Raw genomic sequence first — 12,910 nt, 5'->3', positions numbered from 1 at the left:
GCTTATGGTCTAGTTTGGAAAGGGGGAGACACTGTGTACATTCGTGTATAAAGGAAAACTAACAGTACCAAATACTGGGACATCCATCCAAAATGAGCAGGCTTTCATTTTTTCAAGCACCTTAACTGCTAAGAATTTATTTTATGTAGTAGGTAAAAAATGCTAATCTCGGTCCTCATTAAACAAAATATAATGACAAATTGTAATTTTTGCTATGAAGGGAAAGAACAGAGGGCTTTTAGACTTTTTTGAGTAGACATGTTAAGGAGAATGGAGGGCGGCAACTCCTGGCCATGGTTCCAAGATGGGGATGGGGCCTGAAAGGAATTAAAGAGAAGGCTAACATGGCTAAAGTCCTCAAAGTTATTACATCACAGGGTGAACAATAAACGGGGGCCTTGTAATAGAGGCCTGCTTGTGATGAGAATAAAAACTTCCTACAAGGCAAATGTGTGTAGCTCTTCAAAGAAAGGAAGATATAAAGAGGCTAAGTTAGCCAAGATTTGTCATATAGAAGAGAAGCTCCTTTGCATGCATTTATCATATATCCTACTGTCTTTTCACCATCCCCTCTGAAGAGGGACTGCTAGCCAATGGCCTTTGGCCAAATTAGGAGTGAAATGCATGTTTCAAACTGGGACCTTTATTTAAAGACAGCTACTTCTGCTTGGAGACTGGGGGTGGAAAATGCAAGGGCTAATGCCCAGGGCTAAGAGCTGGTAATCAGGCCACACTAGAAAGCATTTGGTCAGCCTCGGGTCTTTTTTTCTCCCAGAAAAAGAATGTTAACAGTATGACAGGCACTGACTGCCAAAGGAAGTCTAAAAAGAAAAACCACATTATTGGATATTTTTAGCCTTTCTTTTCAAAAATGTTTTGTGTCACTGCTTTCCAAATAATTCCAAATCTTGCGAGTTAGCCAGAAGAAGAAATGGGATAAGGAGTATATTGCTCAAATATGAGGCTTTATAAGACTAGAAACTAATTTTCTTGAAATTCATTTAAAGGAATATGCCTTTGTGAATCTTGCTCACACAAACACAAAATTCCAATGGATTAATATCATGTAAGAACAGAACACATCAGACATGCAGACAAGATGTGTAAATCACGTTGCGCTAGGCAAAATGTCTAGTGAAAATGTTTATGCTCCATAATACGGGAATTAAAAATTAGCATTTAAAAAGCTAGTATATGCCAGGAGCAGTGGCTCACGTCTGTAATCCTAGCACTTTGGGAGGCCGAGGTGGGTGGATCACCTGAGATCGGGAGTTCAAGACCAGCTTGCCCAACATGGCAAAAGCCTGTCTCTACTAAAAATACAAAAAATTAGCTGGGCATTGTGACGGGCACCTGTAATCCCAGCTACTCGGGAGGCTGAGGCAGGAGAATCACTTGAACCCAGGAGGCACAGGGTGCAGAGAGCCGAGATTACACCACTGCACTCCAGCCTGGACGACAAGAGCGAAGCTCCATCTCAAAAAAAAAAAAAAAAAAAAAAACGGCTAGTATAGTCAAAATACCTATAATGTCATAAACCACGATCCTTTTACCCCAGTGATCTAGCTCTGAAACTTCTAATGGAAACACTAATAAAAGAGTGCAGCTCATTACTATTGATTCTAGCAGTAAGACACAACCAAATAACTGAGGCACAAAAGTATTTGAATAAGAAAGGGAAAACCAAAAGGGTGAAGATGAGGCCTGCTATGTGGAGTCTCATAGGCTTACTTACTGAAAAATTCTTTAGCACAATTTTTTTTATGTGTGGGTTGTTCAGAAGACAATTTCACGTTTCTCAAGACTTCTTGACTATCCTACTTCTAAAGCAAACTGTCTCATTTCCTTATTCCCATGAACTACCAAAGGCTCAGGAGAGGGAGCTTAGCTAAGAGGTAAGACACACTCCAACAGATCATAATTTTAGACCATTTCTACTCTTTGGAAATTTGAATGTGTCCTCTATTTACAGGCAGTTTGATTTTGGTGGGAAATCAAGAAGGCATATAATAAATTACAGAACTGTCCACATTTTTGATTCTGCTGAAAACAATGATTAGGTGGATCCTTTGAAACACAAGGAATCCACAAATACAAATTATAAACACTGTCATGACAATATGTGCACGTCAGGGAGTTGAAATTTTAAGAAACGGCCAGGCACGGTGGCTCATGCCTGTAATCCCAGCACTTTGGGAGGCCAAGGAGGACAGATCACTTAAGGTCAGAAGTTCAAGACCAGCCTGGCCAACATGGCAAAACCCTGTCTCGACTAAAATACAAAAAAAAAAAAAAAAAGCCAGGCCTGGCAGCAGATGCCTGTAATCCCAGCTACTCAGGAGGCTGAGGTATGAGAATCATTTGATCCTGGGAGGCAGAGGCTGCAGTGAGCCAAGATCCCGCCACTGCACTCCAGTCTGGGGAACATAGTGAGAATCTATCTCAAAAAAAAAAAAAAATTTTTAAGAAACTCTTAAATTTTAGGTGTCCTTATTTGCAAAGGGAATATGGGGCCGTAAAATTATTTTTATAGCTAAAAAGCAACAAAATGGAGAGTGTAATTTGAGTCAGAAAACCTGAGTTCCAGCCTTCTTGCTATCTAGGTGTGGGCCTTACACAATCACTAAATAATACCTCCCCCTTTCATTAAGTTAATGTTTCATACAGTTTTTGGGAGAACCATAAGATAGAGTACATTTGAAAATGGTAAAGATCAGGGGCCAGGCGCAGTGGCTCACACCTGTAATCCCAGCACTTTGGGAGGCTGAGGTGGGTGGATCACCTGCAGTCAGGAGTTCAAGACCAGCCTGGCCAACACGGTGAGACCCCGTCTCTACTACAAAATTTAGCTGGGCATGGTGGCAGGCGCCTGTAATCCCAGCTACTTGGGAGGCTGAGGCAGGAGAATCGTTTGCACCCAGGAGGCAGAGGTTGCAGTAAGCCGAGATCGCGCCATTGCCCTCCAGCCTGGGCAACAAGAGCAAAACTCCATCTCAAAAAAATAAAAAAAATCCAGTTATTATCAAATCAGAAAAACATTCATTCATTCAGCTTGCATTCACTGAGCAACTACTGTATATCAGGTACTGATCCAGACCCTGGGGATACAATAAACATAACATTCAAACTGCCACAAAAAGTTTTATGTTCATTCCCTTTATATCTTTTAGACAGTTTTGTTTTTGAGACAGGGTCTCGCTCTGTTGCCCAGGCTGGAGTGCAGTGGTGCAATCACAGCTCACTGCAACCTCTGCCTCCCAGCCTTAAGCAATACTCCCACCTCAGTCTGCCAAGCAGCTGGGACTACAGGCGGGTGCCACCATGCCTGGCTAATTTTTGCATTTTTTTTGTAGAGACGGGGTTTTGCCATGTTGTCCAGGCTGTTCTCGAACTCCTGGGCTTAAGCAATCCTCCCATCTCAGCCTCCCAAAGTGCTGGGATTACAGGTATGAGCTATCACACCTGGCCTAGACAGGTTTTTAACCCTTTTCCATTTTGTTGTTGTTGTTGTTGTTAAGAATGGGGTTTAAAATAAGGAAAAAAAAATGATAATATTTTCTTTTTTTTTTTTTTTTGAGACAGAGTCTCGCTCTGTTACCCAGGCTGGAGTGCAGTGGCCGGATCTCAGCTCACTGCAAGCTCCGCCTCCCGGGTTTATGCCATTCTCCTGCCTCAGCCTCCCGAGTAGCTGGGACTGCAGGCGCCCGCCACCTTGCCCGGCTAGTTTTTTGTATTTTTTAGTAGAGACGGGGTTTCACGGGGTTAGCCAGGATGGTCTCGATCTCCTGACCTCGTGATCCGCCCGTCTCGGCCTCCCAAAGTGCTGGGATTACAGGCTTGAGCCACCGCGCCCGGCCATATTTTCTTTATATCTATAAGGTTTTGTTACTGTTGGGGATAGAAAGAAGTTAGGCTATGTTCCCTTGCCTGGCAAGAGAATAAAGAAATTTCTAGTCTACCCACTCCCTCACCCCTTTCTCCCCACTCTGCATTTACCACAAACATCTTGTTTTCTCGGCATATTTTCAAGAATTCTAGAAACCTAATTTTTCTCACTTTTCCACTAGGTGGTACAACATCCAAAAAAAAATCACTGTATCTCTAATAGATCCTTCTAGCAACACCTCTCTTTCCATCTCTCTAGAGAAAGGATAAATTTCACTACTATGCTATATGTCAGAAGTGCTTATCTTATTCTTATAATCATCAGCATGAAAATGAAGAAAAAAGCTTATCTAACCTTAGAGAAAAGAAACGTTCTACATTAAGAGTGCTTTGCTTTAAATTTATGATGTTTTACTTCCCTAATTCACCAATCTTACCAGGAATTTTAAAACATTCGTATCACCTCTTTAAATAAACCACAATGCCCACTAAAATTCAGTTTAGAACACTTCGCCTGGCAAATAACTCCTACAACTCAGCACCTTACATGTCTTATATTAGAAGGGAAAAATATGCAGGCAATAAAACTTCAGATACACATATGAAGCTCTTCAAGCACGGAACTATGTTTTCCTGTCCTGATTTCCAACACATTATTTCAAAATACATATTAACGTTAGACTAATTCTAAATGCTAAATACTACTACCCTGAGTATATATGCTAGATGAATATTACATAAATTAATGCATACAACATAGAAACAATAAATGCACCAGGGGCGGTGGCTCACACCTGTAATCCCTGCACTTTGGGAGGCCGAGGCTGGCAGATTACCTGAGGCCAGGAGTTGGAGACCAGCCTGGCCAACATGGTGAAATCCCATCTCTACTAAAAATACAAAAATTAGCCAGATGTGGTGGTGCATGCCTGTAATCTCAGCTACTTGGGAGGCTGAGGCAAGGAAATCGCTTGCACCAGGGAAGCAGAGGTTGCAGTGAGCTGAGATCACACGACTGCACTCCAGCCTGGGTAATGCAGTGAGACTCCATCTCAAAAAAAAAAAAAAAAAAAATGCTAAATGCATATAAACCTGGAAAAGAAATCTGATGTCTTTACTCTTTAAAGCACTAAAGGATTGTCATACAATTCCAATCTGAATACTTTGGCCCTTGTGGCATCTCACCCCTGGAGAATCCAAGAACCAGCTAGTTTTCAGATTAGCAGACACCTCTGGAATAAACTTCAAACTAGCATGAGTTCCTTTTCATGTCAAGTGATGAAAGCAACATAAACGAAAGGAGAAAATGCAAAACGGACAAGGGGAAGAGAGAGCCAAGAAAGAGAAAAGCAAAATGGAAAAAGCATAAGCAAATGCAATTTTTCTGTAACCCAGGGAGGGTAGGCGTGGGGAGGGGAGGGCATTTCCAACTTCCAAACTTCACAGCAAAATCTCATGCTTTTAGAACACACTCTGCGGAAAGTAAGAGATCCCACTCAAAGTGACTCGTAAATAGTGGGGCCTTAAGTCTTAGAAACAATACAAGACGGACAACTATGGCACTGGGACTTGACTGGAGATTAACTGCGGTTACTGAATAAGGGCACTTGACTTTAGCTTACCCTTCACCGTCTCCTCTCCTCCTCCTGGTTTGAGACTTAAGAGCCTGAAAAGACTACAACTTCCGAATTTTAGAAAGAATTTTACTTCAGCAAGTGGCTAAACTTAAGAGGTCTGGCAAGACCACCCTGACAGATTGCACCCTCCCACACCCACCAGAAAAAGTTATCATCCGGCCCCTGAACTAGAAGCAAGAAGTTGCTTCTAGTCTCTAGGTCTCAGTCTGGTATTAATAGAAATGTCTGGCAAACGCCTATTTTCTAAAAGCAACAAATTTGTTCCATTACGATCTTCTGTAATCTGATGTGAGCGGGTTGGCCCGGCTCCCTGGTGCGGCTCCCAGTGCCAGGAGGCCGCGGGTTCTAGCACCGGGGTCCTCAGTCCAGCCGACGTGCCCCGTTTCGGGAAGGCCTCCCTAAGAAACACGGCTACGGCTGGCGAAACTAGCACAAGTTCCCTTCCCATCTTTTCCCAAGTCGTGCTTCCCACGGCGTGCTGCCTCCAAAAAAGGAAGAAACCGGCCAAAAGGTTAGCTGTCGCTGGCTAGTATTTAGCATCGGAGCTTGTTTGCAAAACATCTGGGCACCAAAAAACCTAGCGTTACAGGAAACGCACAACCCTGAGTCCCGCAACCGAGATTTAGTTAGCGCCTACGGTAGCGAGGCCCGCGGTACCCCTGGACCCCCACCCCACCGCGGCGCCCGGCCCAGGAAGAGGGGAGGCCAGGTCACCTGGCCACCCCTAGCTATTACACGTTGACCCCAAGCCACTCCGGGGGCCACAGATGAGTGAGCAGACTAACAGGAAGGACAGGCGCGCGAACCCGACCGTCGACCCAGCGGGGACGCTAAGGGGAAACATGGGGGAGAGGCCCGGGGACGCCTGCTGGCTCCGGGACTGCTCCCCGCAGGCGGCGGCCCGAGATGGAGCTGCAGAGGCCATCTGGCGCGGAAGGCAGAAGCCGGCCCTCAGCCTCCCCGCCCTTCCTCCGCCTTCTCTCGCCCACATGCACAAGCTCCAGGCACGTTCCCGGGACCCGAAAAGGCAGAAGCCACTTCTTGGCCCGTTCCTCCTTCCCGGCGAGCATCCCCCGAGCGCCCCGCAGAGACACGTGGAGTCAGGGGGTGCGGGCTGGCGGGTTCCCTGGAGCTCCGGGACGCAGACTGCAGCGCCCGCCGCTCGCACTCACTTGCTGGCCGGAGCGGGGCTTGCCCTGAGGCGCTCTCCTGAAGAAGGAGGTCCTGGCGGTGAAGAAGAAGTCCTCGGCGTCCTCCTCCAGGCTGCTGTAGCCGCTGCTCATGCTGCCGGTCCCGTAGCGCCCGGGCGGCCTCCCGGGGGCGCAGGCGGCCAGGGAGGGGGTGCGGCGCCCGCCAGCCCCGCGAGGTTCCCGGCGCGCGGCCCCGGGCCGTCCTGCTGCAGCTGCGGCCGCCGCTCAATCAGGCGTCCCGGCCCCTCCCGTCGCCTCCCCGCCCGGCTCCAGGCGCGGCTCGGCCCCGGTGCGCCCTCGACCCCGCCTCCCTGGGCTCCGCCCCGGACGGGTGACCGGCCGAGCCCCACCCGGCGCGGGCCCGACCCTCCTCGCCCGCCCGCAGGTGGGGGGAGCCCGGCCCGGCCCGCCCCTTCCAGGCGCGCGGGTTTCTCCCGGCAGCGTCGCGGAACCCGGAAAGCCGGGCACTAGGGCTGCATCTGGTGGAGCTGTGCTCGGGTCGCTTCCTCAACCTCCCGGAAACTGCAAATTCCTCTGCGAGCCGTCCGCCCGCCCCCAGCCTTGCTGGCTCGAGTTTCGGAGAGGGCGGGGGCAGAGCGGGGAACTTTCTCTGCTGTCCACACCCTGCTCGTCCCCCTCCCAGGGTCCTGTGGGGGTGGGTGGGGGTTGCCCGGCCCTGTGGAAGGGCCCCCCACGTCCCACGGCTTCCTGCAGCCGTCCTGAACCCCAGCAGCTCGCCCCGCCTGGAGGATTTCAAGTTGGCAGAGATGGGTGCGGAGGTCAACAACTGGGTTGAGTTTATTCGAATGAAAACATCCTTTCTGGTCATTCATTTGAGCTTCGGTCTTATCCTTTTCCCCTTCTTTCTAGCGAGGGCTCACTTCCAGATAAGATCGTTATCTTAGGCGCACTCAGTGCAACTGAAGGGTGAACTAGTTCTATAGTTACAGAACAATCGAGTGCTTATTAATTAAATGTGCTTTGTAAATGTCCCCGCCACAATCAGCCTTCCACGGTCACCCACAGGCATGGTTTAAGTGGTGGGGATAAGGAGATCAGGGAATTCTATTCATCCACGTACAAAAAAAAAAGTTTCCATGTTTTCTAAAATTCTTCCAGTCAGCTAATCCTCTTTTAAAGCCACCTGTGGGTAACAGTCTTTTACACCTTAGTGTTACTGCACTGATTTAAATCATACTAATTTCTTTTTTTTTGTTTTTTTGTTTTTTGAGACGGAGTCTCCCTCTGTCGCCCAGGCTGGAGTGCAGTGGCCGGATCTCAGCTCACTGCAAGCTCCGCCTCCCCAGTTCATGCCATTCTCCTGCCTCAGGTTCACGCCATTCTCCTGCCTCAGCCTCCCCAGTAGCTGGGACTATAGGCGCCTGCCACCTCGCCCGGCTAGTTTTTTGTATTTCTTAGCAGAGACGGGGTTTCACCGTGTTAGCCAGGATGGTCTCGATCTCCTGACCTCGTGATCCACCCGTCTCGGCCTCCCAAAGTGCTGGGATTACAGGCTTGAGCCACCGCGCCCGGCCCCAAATCATACTAATTTCAAGATCTTGACTGAAAGGTTCTTTTGAAGCTGCAAGCCCTGCTATGGTTAGCGAGCTTCAGAGGAGGTTTCATTAGAAGGGGAAGAGAGACGTTAGAAAAGAGAAAATGTCCAGCATAGCCAAACTAGCCAAACTCTCTTACATTATCTCCTTCAATCCTCCGAGCAACTCTGTAAGGTAGGTAGTACTATTTTATGCCGGTTTTACACCTAGAGCAGCAGCTGAGGCTTAAAGAGAGGAAAGTGGCTGTAGGCGGCAGTACTCGGACCGTTCTGCTCTGCGTTCTGCTGATCTGAACGTGGTCACAAACCCTACTGGGTTCTCTGCTTGGTCTCGGTCAGCCGGTCAGCCGTGCTCTTTTGTGGACTACAGGAGGAAGAGTTGGACCCGAAATGACGGGAAGGAGAGAAGAATTGGCTCATGAGTCATCCTACTGTCCCCAGGCTGAAAGAAGGCTTGCAAATCTGCTCCACCTTCAGGGCTTACACATCCATCTTGTAAAATAGTATATTACCCCACATGATTCACAACAACTCCAGAAAAAGGGCCTTTGAGTTACAGCCCATTTTAAAGGTCCTACAACATTAAAGTCTTCTTAGCCACACAGCCACTGAATGATAGGAAGCCAGGAATTCTAACTCCATGTAAGTTTCACCCAGTTTAAGCTGATCCCTGTGTGTGCCATGCACATAATCTAATGTAGGAGAATAGGGCTTTATGACAAATTTTTCTTTTTTAGTTTCTCTTATTTCATTATTCAGATATAATATTAGCGCAGCTCTTATTAAATATACCAATGTAAGAATAATGTGTAGGTTAAGGACTTAAATTACTCATTTTATTGTGGGTAGAAAGGGGGAAATAATTTTACCCAAAACAAGTTGAAGTTTATCAATACTTTGAGGAAAAATGCATTAAAATGCTTCATTGGGCGGGGGCTGTGACTCACGCCTGTAGGAGGCCAAGGAGGGTGGATCACCTGAGGTCAGGAGCTGGAAACCAGCCTGGCCAACGTGGTGAAAACCCGCCTCTACTAAAACTACAAAAATTAGTTGGGCGTGGTAGCGCGCGCCTGTAATCCCACCTACTCGGGAGGCTGAGGCTGCAGAATCGCTTGAACCGGGAGGGGCGTAGGTTGCAATGAGCCGAGATGGCGTCATTGCACTCCAGCCTGGGCGACAAGAGCAAAACTTCATCTCAATAAATAAATAAATAAATAGCTTTATGATGCACCACACCACAAAAATGATTTTTTTCATTGTATTATTTTTAAGTTCCAAAGGACCGGATTAATTTATATATCTGTCAGCATACCATCAGAATCAGTTATAATAAAAAGACATGATTGAGTGGGGTACAGGGGGAAGCTGAGGATAAGGATCACTTGAACTCAGGAGTTCCTGTCCAGCCTGACCAACATAGTGAGACCTGTTCTCTAAAAAAAATGATTTTTTTATAAAGGCATGATTAGGCCAGGCACAGTGGTTTACACCTGTAATCCCAGCAATTTGGAAGGCCGAGGTGGGAGGATTGCTTGAAGCCAGGAGTTCAAGACCAGCCTGGGCAACAAAATGAGACCCTGTCTCTACAAAAACAAAAACAAAAAACAAAAAACAATTAGCCAATGTGGTGTCACATGCCAGTGGTCCCAGCTACTCAGGAGGCTAGGTGGGTGGATCACTTGAGCCCAGAAGTTTGAGGCTGTAATGAACTATGATCTTATCACTGCACTCTAGCCTGGGTAATAGAGTAAGAGTCTGTCTCTTAAAAAAATAAATAAATAAAATAATTTAAAAAGCGATGATCAAATAATGAAATGGAAGCACTGCTTCTAAGCAACAAAAAACAAACAAACAAACATAAATAAAGGAAAGGGCCGAGTGAGGTGGCTCACGACTGTAACCCCAGCATTTTGGGAGGCCGAGGCCGGCGGATCACTTGAGGTCAGGAGTTCAAAACCAGCCTGACCAACATGGTGAAACCCCATCTCTACTAAAAATATAAAAAAATTAGCCGGGCATGGTGGCACATGCCTGTAGTCCCAGCTATCCGGGAGGCTGAGGTAGGAGAGTCACTTGAACCCTGGAGGCAGAGGTGGCAGTGAGCTGAGATCATGCCACTGCACTCCATCCTAGGTGACAGAGGGAGACTCTGCCTCAAAAAAAAAAACAATAAATAAATAAATAAAGGAAGGAAGGAACGAAGAATTGTGATTTTGTTTCCTAAAAGCAGCGTAATGATATTTGTATATTTTTCTGGTAACTTTTTTTTTTTTTTTTTTTTTTTTTTTGAGACAGGGTCTCACTTCGTTGCTGGAGTGCAGTGGTGCCATGTTGGCTCACTGCAGCCTGGACCTCCCAAGCTCAAGCAGTTCTCCCACCTTGGGCTCCCCAGTAGCTGGGACTACAGGCATATGCCACCAGGCCTGGCTAATTTTTATATATATATATATATTTTTGTAGAGACAAGATCTCACTATGTTGCCCAGGCTGGTCTTGATGAACTCCTGGGCTCAAGTGATCCTCCCACCTTGGCCTCCAAAAGGGCTGGGATTACAGGTGTGAGCCACCATGCCTAGCTTAGTAGCATTTTAAATTAAAATACTGTGAATTTAAAATTTAGTTCATGAAAATTGTATCTGTAAAAATTCAAAATGTCATGTTAAACAACCAGACATTTTTAACATTTCAAATTCAGGGAAGGGGGTAGAATAAATAAAGTTAAATGTATGCAACGAAGTTCAAGTTTCGTTTTGTTTTTTTGAGATGCAGTCTCACTCTGTCGCCCAGGCTAGAGTGCAGTGCTATGATCTCAGCTCACTGCAACCTCTGCCTCCTGGGTTCAAGCGATTCTCCCACCTCAGCCTCCTGAGTAGCTAGGATTACAGGCGCGCACCGCCACACCCAGCCAAGTTTTGTATTTTTGGTAGAGACAGGGTTTCACCATGTTGGCCAGGCTGGTCTCAAACTCCTGACCTCAGGTAATCCGCCTGCCTTGGCTTCCTAAAGTGCTGGGATTACAGGTGTGAGCCACCATGCACAGCTCAAGTTCAGTTTTGAAAGGACTTATCATCAAACACACAATTGAATTTGTATGTAGACTGTATCATCATTACTATTTCAGTGATATAAGATCCTAATGATTACATTTATAGCCTAATACGCCTTTGTTTCTACGTTAAATGAGGAATCGATTTAAAACTTTATTTGGGCAGGGCGCGGTGGCTCACGCCTGTAATCCCAGCACTTTGGGAGGCCGAGGCAGGCGGATCACAAGGTCAGGAGATCGAGACCATCCCGGCTAACACAGTGAAACCCCGTCTCTACTAAAAATACAAAAAAAAAAAGAAAAAATTAGCCGGGCACGGTAGCAGACGCCTGTAGTCCCAGCTACTCCAGAGGCTGAGGCAGGAGAATGTCATGAACCTGGGAGGCAGAGCTTGCAGTGAGCCGAGATCACACCACTGCACTCCAGCCTGGGCAACAGAGCAAGACTCCATCTCAAAGTTCGTGTCCTTTGTAGCGACATAGATGCAGCTGGAAACCATCATTCTCAGCAAACTATCGCAAGAACAGAAAACCAAATACCTCATGTTCTCACTCATAGGTGAGACTTGAACAATGAGATCACTTGGACACAGGAAGGGGAACATCACACACCGGGTCCTATTGTGGGGGGTGGGGGAAGGGATAGCATTAGGAGATATACCTAATGTAAATGACGAGTTAATGGGTGCAGCACACCAACATGGCACATGTATACATATGCAACAAACCTGCACGTTGTGCACATGTACCCTAGAACTTAAACTATAATTTTAAAAAAAAAGATGTGAAGTATTATAAACACACAAATGTTTTATAATTTTAATAATCCTGTATATCAAATCATTTCCCTTAATATAAAAGGGGAGACTTTAGTTACAGTTTTAACCTTTCTTGCTCAACAGATAAATCGTCATGAAAATAACAATTCTATATAAATGTGATTATCAATCAAAAAGTTTAAATCATATTCCGGCTAAGTACCCACTGCCACGAATAATAGAAACACAGATGTAATAAGTGCAGAAAAAATTTCAAACACAACTCACCCTTTGACTAAATATATTTAGAAGTAAAATATTTCTTTTGCTAATTTGTCCTAATAAAGATAACACGGTATTACAGAGGAAAAGTTTTGTGGATTTGATTATGTAAAAATTTAAATATTTTAAACACACACACATTCACACACATACATACAATATTAAAAGACAAGGAAAAAATGGGGGGAATGTTTGCAATATAAACAACACAGGACTGATATACTTAAAATATAGGGAGCTCATGCAAATCAATAAAAATGTTGAACACCCAATAGAAAAATAAGTAAAAGACAGAACAAGCAGTTCATAAAAGAAGAAATATGAATAATTTATCAGTCATTTATATGTTAAAACATTCACTCAGCCAACAAATATTTATTGAGCGTATACTATCTGCTAGACACTGATCTTAGCACAAAGGATACATCACTGGACAAAACAAACACAAATGCTTATTCTAATGGAGCTAGTATGTTAGAAGGAAATAAGTACTTTCACAAAAATTGTGGAAGAAAGATAAAGAATGTTGTACATGGACTGGTTACTGAAGGTCTCAAT

At 45.6% G+C, this 12,910-nt stretch overlaps 1 protein-coding gene across 2 annotated transcripts in view; it reads right to left on the bottom strand.

The window, feature by feature from the left end:
• Positions 1 to 12,910, bottom strand: part of RASSF3 (Ras association domain family member 3) — a 192,168-nt gene that overhangs the window by 78,651 nt on the left and 100,607 nt on the right. Inside the window, exon 1 of one of the 2 annotated variants that reach the window (XM_005571444.4) lies at positions 6,695 to 6,943. The exons of the other annotated variant lie outside the window; for it this stretch is intronic. Within the exon in view, the coding sequence (XP_005571501.1) occupies positions 6,695 to 6,805 (111 nt within the window). The 5' untranslated portion in view covers positions 6,806 to 6,943. Of the gene's footprint in view, positions 1 to 6,694; positions 6,944 to 12,910 lie in introns of those variants that run through there. 2 annotated transcript variants of the gene reach the window in all.

The sequence above is a fragment of the Macaca fascicularis genome, chromosome 11 (genome assembly GCF_037993035.2).
Source record: "Macaca fascicularis isolate 582-1 chromosome 11, T2T-MFA8v1.1".
NCBI classification, from domain to species: Eukaryota; Metazoa; Chordata; class Mammalia; order Primates; family Cercopithecidae; genus Macaca; species Macaca fascicularis.
Note: the sequence above shows the minus strand (reverse complement) of the source record. Positions and strands in the feature narration are given on the sequence as shown.